At 43.9% G+C, this 15,005-nt stretch overlaps 1 protein-coding gene across 2 annotated transcripts in view; it reads left to right on the forward strand.

The window, feature by feature from the left end:
• The first annotated feature begins 10,303 nt into the window (after positions 1-10,303).
• WHAMM (WASP homolog associated with actin, golgi membranes and microtubules) overlaps positions 10,304-15,005 on the forward strand; it is a 35,646-nt gene continuing 30,944 nt past the window's right edge. Inside the window, exon 1 of one of the 2 annotated variants that reach the window (XM_040414051.1) lies at positions 10,304-11,026. In XM_040414051.1, coding sequence (XP_040269985.1) covers positions 10,472-11,026 — 555 coding nt within the window. In that variant the 5' untranslated portion in view covers positions 10,304-10,471. The remainder of the gene's footprint in view (positions 11,027-15,005) is intronic. The other variant, XM_040414052.1, reaches the window with a different exon arrangement.

Here is a 15,005-nt window from a genome sequence, read left to right on the forward strand (position 1 = left end):
AGGAAGGGGGCAAATGGCCCAGATGGCAAGTGGTTAAATAAGAAATTAATAAAGAGGAATATGTTGCACTAGAATGAGCAGGGAACAAGGTGAGGTGCACCCACTAACAGATCACCAAATCTGAAAGGGTTGTAATAAATAGATAAATAACAGTGGGGCACTCTCTAAAGTAATAGGAACAGTGGATATTGATACATGAAAATTTTATTGATAGATCTAAAAATGCACGTTTCAGCGTTAATAATCAGTTATTCACAGTGTTAATTAATTGTATATAGCAGCATGGATGGTTAAATGAGCATGCTAAAACATCATTATGAATGAGTATAAGGATAAAACACAATTAGCATTCAACAGTAAAAGTCAATCTATAGAATCGATAGAAACTTTGCCTCCAAAAATGTCTAAAAGTTCCTTTAAAAGCTCTGGAAATGTTAATAACACTCCAGTCTCGACCGAAGCACCGACACAACATGCAGGTGCATCGAGACGAGGGTAGGAGATCTTTGTCGAAAATCCTCCGGGTAAGATCGAATTGTGAGAATTAAGCGATCGCTTCTTGAAAATTACAGCGGGGCGCCGCTGTCTCAGGCTAAGGAGCGGGACGCCGCTCTGTGCATAGCTACTATTAATCGAAACTTAAAATCGGAGTGCTATTAATCGAGACCTGAGATTGGAATTTTAATAATCGAGACTGGAGTGTTGTTAACATTTGTGGATATCCAGAGCTTTTAAAGGAACTTTTAGTCATTTTTGGAGGCAAAGTTTCTATCGATTCTATAGATTGACTTTTACCGTTGAATGCTAATTGTGTTTTATCCTTATACTCATTCATAATGATGTTTTAGCATGCTCATTTTACCATCCATGCTGCTATATACAATTAATTAACACTGTGAATAACTGATTATTAACGCTAAAATGTGCATTTTTAGATCTATCAATAAAATTTTTATGTATCAATATCCACTGTTCCCATTACTTTAGAGAGTGCCCCACTGTTATTTATCTAGAAAAAATAATATGCCTTTAAGATTCATTATATAATGTAAGGTAAGCTCAATGACACAGCAGAAACAACAGAAAGCATAGAGTTAAACTGTTGTTGCTGGGCAAGAGTTTTGACCAATCACAGCCAGCCTCACACACAGCAAGAGTTTTGACCAATCACAGCGAGCCTCACACACACAGCCTGTGTGGGAAATTCCCCTAGCAGGAGCTGCTAGAATCATTAAACCAGAGGAGAGAAGCTGAACAGACATTCACTCCACTAAGAGCTGTGTTTTATGGAAGCAGAGAGGCCAAAATAGGTATTTAAAACAGTTATATAATGTTCCTACTGTTAATATAGTGATTAGAACTGTATACTAAACCATTTATATGTGTGTTTACTTATAGTTCCACCAATTACAAACTACAAAGTTTACAATCCAAATTCAAATTCCATATTAAAATCCAAATTGCATACAACCATACCAGTTCATACTCAACCAATCTGCAAATAGTTACTGCTCACTGCATACTGCAAATTGCGACCAAATTCTTCCAAATTCAGCAAGTAGAACTATTAGTTAGACCTCAGATATACATCTTAGAGAGATCATAAAGTGCTTAAATAACTTAAAGTGAGAATACAGATACATGGTGGTAATAACCACGGATACACAGGGCCGTCTTTAACAAGGGGCAAAAAGGGCAGCTGCCCCGGGCCCAGTTGCTCCTGGGGGGCACAAGGCAGCTGCCTCTTGAGCCCTGCTAGCCACTGCCCCGGGTGTCAGGCTGTCAGCTACACAGGGGGTACTGCCATGCCTGCCGGCACTCCAGGCAGCATACTGTGAGAGCTGTGATTCTCTAGGACCTTAGATGACATCATCACCATGTGACCAGTAACCTAGCAATATTACTGGTCACATGGCTATGAGGTAATCAAGGTCCTTTCTACCAGGAGTGTTGCTGTAGAAGTTTGCCTTAACTGTGGAGCTTTTTTTTGTGAAGATTACATCAGAAAAAGGTGACAGGGGCTGTTATGCTAATATACTGTAAACTACTGTATAGTGGGTTGCTGTATAGTGTCGGGGCCTGTATACTGCGGGGGGCTGTATACTGTGGGGGCCTGTATACTGTGGGTGCTGTATACTGTGGGTGCTGTATATTGTGGAGTGCTATACTGCTGTACTGTATAGTGTGGGGCTGTATACTGTATACTGTGGGTGCTGTATATTGTGGAGTGCTATACTGCTGTACTGTATACTGTGGGGGACTGTATACTGTGGGTGCTGTATATTGTGGAGTGCTATACTGCTGTACTGTATACTGTGGGGGGCTGTATACTGTGGGTGCTGTATATTGTGGAGTGCTATACTGCTGTACTGTATAGTGTGGGGGGCTGTATAGTGTGGGGTGCTGTATCGTGTATAGTTTGGGGTGTTGTATACGGTGAGGTGCTATACTGCTCTACTATATACTGTGGGGTACTGTATAGTGTGGGGTGCGATACTGCGTGGTGCTGTATACTATAGGGTGCTATACTGCATACTGTGGGTTGCTGTATACTATAGGGTGCTATACTGCATACTGTGGGTTGCTGTATATTATAGGGTGCTATACTGCATACTGTGGGGTGCTGGGGTGCACTGTAACGCTACAGAGCCCTGGTCTCTTTCCTGCAGAGCGGTGCCCACTTCCAGCCTGAGACCAGCTGCCCAGAGCACTGATCCTAAGCAGCTGGAGTCTTCAGAACTGGAAGTATTTACAGTCATTCACTGTACTCTACCAGATGTGTGGATTTTTTGTGTGTGTGCTGTGGTGGAGGGCGTGATTGCCTGCTAAGGTGTGGGAAGGCGGGATCCAGGGGGCCCAAGTAAATTTTTGCCCAGGGTCCAATCAATATTAAAGACAGCCCTGCGGATACATGCTGTGTATAATGTGATGGAAAGGAGGCAATATGGAGTATCACAACACATTAGTAAGTGCCTTGTATTAACTGCATGATAAATGCTATTTACTGAAGTGAGACAAACCCTTTAATCCCTTTAAGCATAAATGTCTGGCATGTAATTTACCAAATCTTAACCTCCTCATATTGTACATAATCTACATTATAATTAAAAGGGTTGTCCTACCATAATGACCTATTGCCTATCTACAGGATAGGTGATAAATATCAGATTGCTGGGGTCTGACTGCTGGAACACCCACTGATCATGAAAAAAGGGGTCCTGAGACATTCAATTACATTACCGCCAATCTATGTACACAAGGGGCTTAAGACCACGTTCCCTTGATCATGGGGGTCCCAGCAGTCAGACCCCCACCAATCAGACACTTATCACCTGTCGTGTCATAGCTGTTGGACCTTTTCACATTCCCTAGCCTTAAAGGTTTTCTTTGGGTGTAAAAAAATTTAATTAAATAAAAAAAAAAAATCTGGCCCTTAAATATGTGTCAAACTAAAATAGAAATGCTCACCTGTTAAAGGGCATGTGTCCACTTTTTTTTATTTCCATCCACAGGCAGCATTCTGGTGCACATGTGAGGCCTAGGCTATATCAGCCAGTTTTGGGTGGGGCTCAGAGCTCTCTGCCTCCCCCCATTGTATGCATGGTCACATGCTGGAGGTTACTAGGAGATTGCTGTGAGTCGGACCTTGCGCTCCTGGAATTCGCCCACTGGCTTCTGGTATTGCCCATACGGCCCAGGTAGGTTTAGCGTTAGGTCCCGAGCTACTTGAGAAACCTTGGCGCGGTGTTCGGGCTCAGACATGTCTTCCAAGCAGGATATGTTGGCTAATCTCTCAATTTTACATCAGTACGAGGGTTAGTAAGACCGTAGAGTGCACCTGTCTTTGTTTTTGTTATATTATTTTTACTGTTTATCACATCCACACATTTACTATGCTGTGTAGGATGTCCATTGTGGTACTTGTGGTCCACTGCAGGCATCCTCCATTGTATGCATTTTTGCTGGGGATTGCCATTAGCAGCGAGCCACAAGTGCAGGATCTGCCCCCCCTGTATAGATGCACCACTGCATATGGGGTTGAACACTTCCTGCTTTTTAATACCACGCCAATCTGTAGTTTGTATAGTTATCCTATATCCACAGGATAGGGGATAACTAAGTGATCCATGGGATCCTAACGCTGGAGCCCCCACTGATCCCCCTTCTTGATTGAGTGGCAGGTCGAGCATATGCCCTGCCTCTCCATCCATTCTCTATGGGGTCGCTGGAGATGGCAGAGTACAGCTCTGGCTATTTCCAGTGGTCCCAAAGAGAATAAATGGAGCAGCAGGGCATATATGTGGCCTGCCACACCATCAAAAAAGGGGAGCAGTATCCATTCCTGGGATCAGTGGGGGTCGCAGAATCGGACCCCACTAATCATATAGTTATGCCCTATGGTGTGGAGAGGATAACTTGAAAACCTGGACAACCCCTTTAAATCCTCCGCCACTCCACCACCAGTATCTCTATACGTGGCAGCTGTGATCCCTATAAATACGGAATATCATCACTACCACCATGTAAACCATTCGTGTCATTACTGGAGAATATGAAGCACTGTGCAGAATTTTCCAGTCATAAGTCCAACACCCTTTGCAGGTCATAACCTTTAACAAAGCCCAAGCAAAGGTGCTAGAGGAGCAACGTGAGCAAAGGCCACAAACGGAGGGTCATAACTGAAACAGAGGCATTAGTGTCACCTGAGGCAGGGTAATAGTGTGGATCCTGGAGCAGGGGTAACTAGAGAAGAGGCAATATTAGCGGTGCATTTAGAGTGGGGGCATCTGGAGCTGGGGCATTTATGGGGGTGCACCTAAAGCAGAGGAATTAGGGTCCCTTGCGGCAGGGTAATAGTGGTGATCCTGGGGCAGAGGCATAAGGGGGGCAACTGGAGAAGAGGCAATATTAGGGGTGCATTTAGAGTGGGGGCATTGGGGGGCATCTGGAGCTGTGGCACTAATGGGGGTGCAACTAAAGCATGCACAGGTTAATATACACAAGAAAAGCCCACATAAATGTTGGGCAAAATTGTCTGACCCTAAAGAAGCCAGCTCAGCATCATGAAGTAATCCTAAAAAAGCAAACTGAGACTAAACAGGCTAAAATAATCAGTAATTTTATTAAATATATAAATATGACAAAAGACACAAAAGCACATCAAAAGATGTGGTACGAATCACTCCTGAGGAATAATATAACACAGATGTATATAAATGGAGGCTTGTGATAAAATGCTAAAATGTCCCTGGAGGTGGAAGGGAAGATAAGTGATCAGGTGGGGCTGCCACAAAAAAAACACCTGAAGTTGTCTTGTTAGGCCTCTTTCTCACTTGCGTTGTCCGGATCCGGCGTGTACTCCACTTGCTGGAATTACACTCCGGATCCGGAAAAACGCAAGTGTACTGAAAGCATTTGAAGACGGAACCGTCTTCCAAATGCGTTCAGTGTTACTATGGCAGCCAGGACGCTATTAAAGTCCTGGTTGCCATAGTAGGAGCGGGGATCGGGGGAGCGGTATACTTACAGTCCGTGCGGCTCTCGGGGCGCTCCAGAATGACGTCAGAGCGCCCCATGCGCATGGATGACGTGATCCATGCGATCACATGATCCATGCGCTTGGGGCGCCCTGACGTCACTCTGGAGCGCCCAGGGAGCCGCACGGAAGGTAGGTACACTGCTCCCCGCTACACTTTACCATGGCTGCCAGGACTTTAGCGTCCCGGCAGCCATGGTAACCATTCAGAAAAAGCTAAATGTCACGTCCGGCAATGCGCCGAAACGACGTTTAGCTTAAGGCCGGATCCGGATCAATGCCTTTCAATGGGCATTAATTCCGGATCCGGCCTTGCGGCAAGTGTTCCGGATTTTTGGCCGGAGCAAAAAGCGCAGCATGCTGCGGTATTTTCTCCGGCCAAAAAACGTTCCGTTCCGGAACTGAAGACATCCTGATGCATCCTGAACGGATTTCTCTCCATTCAGAATGCATTAGGATAATCCTGATCAGGATTCTTCCGGCATAGAGCCCCGACGACGGAACTCTATGCCGGAAGACAAGAACGCAAGTGTGAAAGAGCCCTTAGTGTGAAATCGCAAGGTAGCGATACAAAGAGGTAGTGCAACACAAAGGTAAAATATATATTGAACCCTAAAATAAGGGAAAATGTCAAAAGTATATGCAACCACCTAAATTGTGTATAAAAGTAAAAAACGACAAACAATAAACTGGCAGTAACAGTGAATCACTATCCATGTATGCTTCCCAAACCTCCTAACAGAGATAAAGAGCAAATGCAAACACAATGCCCTCATATTACTGACAATAGAATCCCATAAACCTACCCATGAAGAAGGCAGATGCCGAAACGTGCGTTGGGGTGTACGGCTCTCCTGAGGAATCATCTCCCCCTAACTTCATGGGTAGGTTTATGGGATTCTATTGTCAGTAATATGAGGGCATTGTGTTTGCATTTGCACTTTATCTCTGTTAGGAGGTTTGGCAAGCATACATTGACAGTGATTCACTGTTACTGACAGTTTGTTTGTCGTTTTTTACTTTTATACACAATTTAGGTGGTTGCATATACTTTTGACATTTTCCCTTATTTTAGAGTTCAATATATATTTTACCTTTGTGTTGCACTACTTCTTTGTATCGCTACCTTGCGATTTCACACTAACAAGACTTCTGGTGTTTTTTTTTTTTTTGTTTTTTTTTGTGGCAGCCCCACCTGATCACTTATCTTCCCTTCTACCTCCAGGGACATTTTAGCATTTTATCACAAGACTCCATTTATATACATCTGTGTTATATTATTCCTCAGGAGTGATTCGTACCACATCTTTTCATGTGCTTTTGTGTCTTTTGTCATATTTATGTATTTAATAAAATTACTGATTATTTTAGCCTGTTTAGTCTCAGTTATCTTTTTTTGGGGGTGCAACTAAAGCAGAGACATTGGGGGGACCTAGGGCAGAGTCCCCCCATGCCACTCTGAACTCTGCAGAGAGCAGCACACATACACAGATCTGAGTCTACTATAAACAAATGCCTTGTTCCACGCTTACAGTCTCCTATAGTTCACTACTCACACACCTGAGAAATCAGCTCAGCACAGCAGAGGAGTCCTCTCCAGCAAATACAGTTTTCTGACAGCAGGGAGGGCAGGAGGATGGCCCGACATGTTCTCTCCTCCTTCACTGCCAGCAGCCTGGGAAACTTAGAAGATACTGCGGGCCTCCTGTACAACCAGTAGGAGGCTGCACCACTGTGCGATACTGCCACATAGTGGCTACAATAATTATCTCTCCTGAGAAACAAGAGAAATAATTACTCCTCCGTCTTATCTCCGGACGCAGGAGACTGGGGGCCTACCGAGGAATCCCCCGCTTCCCCGGTGGGCCAGTCCGAGCCTGCCTGTCCGGGACTAAAATACTGATGACCTTTCCTTAGTGTAATATCAATACCAGATTGCGGGGGGCTTTGACTGTCGGCCCCCTCTGTGGCCTCTTCCTCAGCCCAGGATGTCACGTCGGCTTTGTGCAGCTTACAGCTGTATTGCGCTGTACAGCCTCTCTGAGGGGTGAATTTCTCCTGTAACTGGAGCTACTATGTCAGCCCCAGTTACAGGAGAAATCAACAGTGAAAAAAAAAAGAAAAAGTGAAGTAACTGTCCCCCAGAGGTCTTGTATGACCTTATGGGGGACGAAAAGTGTAAAATAAAAAAGCAAAAAAAAAAAAGGGTTAAAAAAATAAAAAAATAAAGTGTTAAAAAAATAAAATAAAATAAAAGGTTTCAAAAAAATTCCCCAAGTAAGGAATTTAAAAAAATTTAAAAAATTGAAAAAATTAAATAAAATAGACATATTTGGTATTGCCGCGTCCGTGACGATCGCCTCTATAAATATATCACATAATCGACCCAGTCCAATAAACACCATAAAAAAAATAACTGTCAAAAAAGCCATTTTTGTCACCTTACATCACAAAAAGTGCAACACCAAGTGATCAAAAAGGCGTATGTCCCACAAAATGGTACCATTAAAACTGTCACCTCATCCCGCAAAAAATTAGCCCCTACATAAGAAAATCTCTCAAAAAATAAAAAAAACTATAGCTCTTAGAACATGGAGACACTAAAACATCATTTTTTTGGTTTCAAAAATGCTATTATTGTGTTAAAGTGAAATAAATTTAAAAAAGTATACATATTAGGTATTGCCGCGTCCGTAAAAACCAGCTCTATAAAAATATCACATGGCCTAACTCATCGGGAGAACACCGTAAAAAAATATATAAAAAAACTGTGTCAAAACAAGCAATTTTTGTCACCTTACATCACAAAAAGTGCAACACCAAGTGATCAAAAAGGCGTATGTCCCACAAAATGGTACCAATAAAACCGTCACCTCATCCCGCAAAAAATGAGCCCCTACATAAGAAAATCTCTAAAAAAATTAAAAAAACTATAGCTCTCAGAACATGGACACATTAAAACTATTTTTTTGTTTAAAAAATGCTATTATTGTGTAAAACTTTAATAAATAAGAAAAAGTATACATATTAGGTATCGCCACGTCCGTAACAATCTGCTCTATATAAATGTCACTTGACTGAACCCCTCAGGTGAACGCTGTAAAAATAAATAAATAAAAACTGTGCTAAAACAACCAATATGTTATAATGAATGATCAAAAAATCATATGTACCCAAAAATAGTACCAATAAAACTGGCACCTTATCCCTAGTTTCCAAAATGGGTTCACTTTTTGGTAGTTTCTACTGTAAGGGTGCATCAGGGGGCTTCAAATGGGACATGGCATCTAAAAACCATGTGGAGTTCCTTTTCTTCTGCGCCCTGCCGTGTGCCCATACAGCAGTTTATGACCACATGTGGGGTGTTTCTGTAAACCGCAGAATCTGGGTAATAAATATTGAGTTTTGTTTGGCTGTTAACCATCGATGTGTTAAAGAAAAAATTGGATTAAAATGGAAAATCTGCCAAAAAAGTGAAATAAAAAAATTTGATCTCCATTTTCCTTTAATTCTTGTGGAACGCCTAAAGGGTTAACAAAGTTTGTAAAAATCGGTTTTAAGTAACTTGAGGGGTGTAGTTTCTACAATAGGGTCATTTATGGGGGTATCCACTATGTAGGCCCCACAAAGTGACTTCAGACCTGAACTGGTCCTTAAAAAGTGGGTTTTGGCAATTTTCTTAAAAATTTGAAGAATTGCTTCTAAACTTCTAAGCCTTCTAACGTCCTAAAAAAATAAAATAACATTTCCAAAATGATGCCAACATAAAGTAGACATATGGGGAATGTTAAGTAATAAATATTTTATGAGGTATCACTTTCTGTTTTAAAAGCAGAGAAATAGAAATTTAGAAAATTGCGAATTTTTCAAAATTTTTGGTAAATTTGGGATTTTTTCATAAATAAAGGTGACATATATTGACTCAAATTTATGACTATCATGAAGTACAATGTGTCACGAGAAAACAATCTCTGAATGACTTGGATAAGTAAAGGCGTTCCAAAGTTATTACCACATAAAGTGAGATATGTCAGATTTGCAAAATTAGGCCTGGTCAGGAAGGGGGCAAATGGCCCGGATGGGAAGTGGTTAAGCTCTGTGGCAGGGTTGCCAACAGTCCATAAAATAGGCAACTTTTTTCCTATGTCTGTGAAAAAAATAGATGTGTCTGTAATTTTTTTTTAAGGCTGATGGTACTTTACTAGAACATTTTGGTGGTAATTAACATCGTTTTACAGCTCGCAGTAGATGCTGGTAATGAGTTCTGTCGAGTATATTGAGCTATAGACATTTATTACTTATAATTTTTAACACTCATTGTGGTTTTCCAATATGTCCTTACAAAATGTTGGCTATTTGTGATAAGTTCTCCAGGAAAAAAAAAAAATTCTGGTTAGTAACCCTGCTCTGTGCTCGCAGATGGGGTGAGAGGCTTGTCAAGAGTCTGACCTCCACAACTTCCGAGAGATTTGGGGGAAGCCTTGTAATGCATGTTATAAATTAGCTGAACTTCAAAACTGTATCTTGTAAGTACATGGAGCACACAAGGGTAGTTCACAAAGCAGCCAATCAGAATACAGCTCTCATATTTCAAGGGCCTGCCAGAGAATGAAAGCAGCTTCATGATTGGCAGCTATGGGCAGCTTCTCCATTGGTCCCCTCCAGGTTTGATGAACGTCTCACTGTTTGCTCTAGGATTGCTATCACTGCAGGGTCACATGACTTACACCTCGTGATGACGACTCCTATGCTGCTGACGTCACTCCCCTCATCTGCATTTCCAGGCAGCAGCCAATGGCGAGTAAGGTGGAAAGTCCCGGCTGAGGTCGTGTTTACATGCGGCCATTATAGGGGGGACGAGAGCTGTCACTTGTGGAGTGACACCTGACTCGGGGACATCACATGTCTGTGTAGAGGGCAGGCCGGGGAGCCGCCATGGACGGTGACAGTCTGGAGGGCTGGGTGGCCGTGCGGCCCAACCTTTTCCAGGAGCCGGAGCGGTACAAGATGGGCTTCATCGTGGCCTGGAACCAGGTGGACGGCAAGTTCGCGGTGACCTGTCACAACCGGTCAGCGCAGCGGAGGAAGCGGCTGGAGGGGGAGGACGGGGAGCAGAGCAGCTGGGCCGGGCTGTACAGCGTGCAGGACCTGGAGCACCTCCACCGGCAGCTGAGCTCGGTGTGCGGCCGCCTGCAGCCCTGCTTCCCCAGCTTCCCGGCCCAGCAGCCGGCGGGGAGCCTGTGGACGCTGCTCTTCCCCCATGCCCCGTCCTGGGAGGGCAGCTCGGAGGACCTGGACGCGGTGTGCCGGGCCCTGGAGGCCTACCTGGGCGCCGCCATAGAGGAGTGTGGCCGCCAGATCGTGCTGGACGTGCTGTTCCCGGAAGACGTGGAAGATGCCGAGAAGTACTTCGAAAACCTCCACGAATTCCGCAAGAAGAGCCTGGAGGAGCAAGTGTCCCGTGCCAAGGAGAGCCTGCGGACGGTGCGGGTAACCTGTGTGCAGGCTTCAGAGCTGAACTCCCAATTCACTGGGGGAGAGTTATCAAACTGGCTTAGTTGCCCATAGCAACCAATTAAATTCTACCTTTCATGTTTCAGAGCTTCTTTGGAAAATGAAAGCTGCAATCTGATTGGTTGCCAGTTTTCCTTTCCACCAGTTTGAATACATCTTCCTCCTACTGTGCTCTCTTGTCTGCAGGATCAGTGATAAATGGCGGATCGCTGGGGGGCTGATTGCAGGGACCCCCGGTATCAATGAGAATAGTCTCCCCCCTAAGTTCCCTGTTTGAAGTAAGAGATGCTTTTCCATGGCTCCATTCACTTCTGTCAGTCCCATAGAAGTGGTAAAGCAATGGATTGACATGCGCGCTCACCCCATTTGGGGTGGGGGGGGGGGGCGCTATTCTGATGATTGCAAGGGGTCCCTGTGGTTTGACCCCATCAGTCTTAGGGCTCATGCACACGACCGTATGTATTTTGCGGTCCGCAAAAAAAAAGATGACGTCCGCGTGCATTCCGTATTTTGCGGAACAGAACAGCTGGCCCCTAATAGAACAGTCCTATCCTTGTCCGTAATGCAGACAATAATAGGACCTGTTCTATTTTTTTTTTTGCGGAACGGAAATTCGGACATATGGAAATGGAATGCACACAGAGTAACTTCCGTTGTTTTGCAGACCCATCGAAATGAATGGTTCCGCATACAGTCCGCAAAAATAAAAAATAAAAATGAAACGGACACAGAAAGAAAATACATTTGTGTGCATGAGCCCTAAACATTACTCACTTGTCCTGTGGGCAGGGGATGCATGTTTGTGGGATAACCGCTTTAAGTTGTTATGAGAATGTCTGATGGAAGCAGCAGAACTATGAATGCAGCTCTGGGCTCTAATTCTCCCTGTGGGAGAGCACTGTACTTGGCTATCTCCGTCATTTCTAGGACCCTCAACATCACCATTTCTTTTGATTGGTGGGGGTCCCAGTGGTAGGACTCTCACCGATCTAATATTTATCCCCTACAGAGGCAGAGTAAGGCCCCTTTCACACGGGCGAGTATTCCGCGCGGATGCGATCCGTGAGGTCAACGCATTGCACCCGCACTGAATACCGACCCATTCATTTCTATGGGGCTGTTCACATGAGCGGTGATTTTCACGCATCACTTGTGCGTTGCGTGAAAATCACAGCATGCTCTATATTCTGCGTTTTTTCACGCAACGCAGGCCCCATAGAAGTGAATGGGGTTGCGTGAAAATCGCAAGCATCCGCAAGCAAGTGCGGATGCGGTGTGATTTTCACGCACGGTTGCTAGGAGACGATCGGGATGGAGACCCGATCATTATTATTTCCCCTTATAACATGGTTATAAGGGAAAATAATAGCATTCTGAATACAGAATGCATAGTAAAACAGCGCTGGAGGGGTTAAAAAAAAATAAAAATTTAACTCGCCTTAGTCCACTTGATCGCGTAGCCCGGTATCACTTCTGTCTCCTTTGTTGAACAGGACCTGTGGTGAGCATTAATTACAGGAACAGGACCTTTGATGACCGTAGTGACGTCATCAAAGGTCCTGTAACGGTACTTAATGCTCACCACAGGTCCTGTTCAACAAAGGAGACAGAAGGAGATGCCGGGCTACGCGATCAAGTGGACTAAGGCGAGTTAAATTATTTTTTTTTTTTAACCCCTCCAGCACTGTTTTACTATGCATTCTGTATTCAGAATGCTATTATTGTCCCTTATAACCATGTTATAAGGAAAAATAATACAATCTACAGAACACCGATCCCAAGCTCGAACTTCTGTGAAAAAGTTTGGGTACCAAACATGCACGATTTTCCTCACGCGGGTGCAAAACGCATTACAATGTTTTGCACTCGCGCGGAAAAATCACGGGTGTTCCCGCAACGCACCCGCACATTTTCCCGCAACGCCCGTGTGAAAGAGGCCTAAGCGTCCCATATACTTCCATGGAAGCCCTAAGGTGACATTTTTTTTTTTTTTTGGGGAGGGGGGGCATTCTGTTTCTGACTAAGATACAATAGTACAGGATGGTGGCTGCACCCTACACCACCTCATGGTGCCGAATACAGGTTCACCATCGTGCGTTGTCGGGTCCCTTTGCTGGACTTTTTTTCGTCAGTTTTGGCAGCCATGTCACAGAACAAAACCTCTTCTGCCATCTTCATAGTTAAGGTCTCCAGCTGATTTCACTTTCACTTTGGTTTCTAGTAGGGATCGACCGATATTGATTTTTTAGGGCCGATACCGATAATTTGTGAACTTTCAGGCCGATAGCCGATAATTTATACCGATATTCTGGGAATTTTCATTTTTGAGAAAAAAAAATTTCCTACACAAATCTGCTGAAAATTTATCTGATTATTGTTAACGTGTATTTTTTTATATATTTTTTTTTTAAAAATCTTTTTCATTTATACTTAATATTTTTTTATTTATTTTTTTACTAACTTTTAGCCCCCTTAGGGACTAGAACCCTTGTCCTATTCACCCTGATAGATCTCTATCAGGGTGAATAGGACATCACACTGTCCCTGCTGTCCTGTGCTTTGTGCACACAGCAGCAGGGAGGTTACCATGGCAGCCAGGGCTTCAGTAGCGTCCTGGCTGCCATGGTAACCGATCGGAGCCCCAGGATTACACAGCTGGGGCTCCGATCGGAGGAGGAGGGGAGACGGGATCCTGTGGCCACTGCCACCAATGATTAATACTGGGTGGCTCAATCATTCATACACAGGAGGCGGGAGCTGGCTGCAGAATCACATAGCCGGCTCCCGACCTCTATGAGCGGCAGCTGCGATCCGCGGCACCTAAGGGGTTAACTACCGCAGATCGCAGCTGCCGCTCATAGAGGTCGGGAGCCGGCTATGTGATTCTGCAGCCAGCTCCCGCCTCCTGTATATGAATGATTGAAAGACTTATCTTCATTGGTGGCCACAGCCCCTCCCCTTCTCTTGTATTTCTTCCTCTCATTGGCGGCAGCAGCAGCACAGGGGGAGGAGACACTGCTTCCTTCTCCCCTGTGCTGCGGAGGGAACACAGAGAGCGCTGAGAGCAGTATATCGGCAAAATAGATGCCGATACCGATAATGTTCAAAATCCTCAATATCGGTAAAACCGATAATCGGTCGATCCCTAGTTTCTAGTTTTCGGCCGGCAGGGATGAGTGCTCTGCCTCTTCTCACAGAGCCGTTCTGGCTCTGAACGCTCCTTGGGGCGGATTTACTAATCTTGGATAAAACGTAGACTGCATAACCTCCTAATAAATTCAATGCATGGCTAGACGCTTTTGGGGGACATTTATGAAGACCAGCATTTTGTACCTTTTTGGCCTTTCTTTTTTAGCAATTGCTTGGTTGTAAGTAATTTATTTATTTATTTTTTGTGACAAATTTCCTAAATGTCGTGTGTAATTTGTTAAATTTTTTGCACAAACTACCTATGGGTTTTCCAGTCTGCACTACAGATATCTGGTTTCATAAAGTTACAAAATAGGGATTTGCGTCTTTTTTAGCTAGCACAAAAATTATGTGACTATTTATTTGCATTTTTACTTCCTAACTTCAGTTTTATAAAGCTAGATATAATAGCTAGATTAATGAGTCTCACTCCGGATTTTAACACTAGAAGAACTGGAGTAGATTTTCTAGACAAAAATGTTTCATGATGAGCAAACGTAACAAACTCAACCGTTGATAAATGTGGAGGAAAACACGGACTCGAGCAAAACTGACTTCAAATATTCCCCTCATGTTAAATTCCCCCAAACGGTTTGTCCTCACCAGGGGACTGGAGTACATTTGTCACATTTTGTAAAAAATTTCAACCATGAATCTGGCTATGGGTACTTTCACACTTGCGGCACAGTGATCCGGCAAGCAGTTCCGTCGCCGGAACTGCCTGCTGGATACGTCAAAACGTATGCCAACTGATGGCATTTGTAAG

This window comes from Bufo bufo, chromosome 1 (genome assembly GCF_905171765.1).
Source record: "Bufo bufo chromosome 1, aBufBuf1.1, whole genome shotgun sequence".
In the NCBI taxonomy this organism is placed as follows: Eukaryota; Metazoa; Chordata; class Amphibia; order Anura; family Bufonidae; genus Bufo; species Bufo bufo.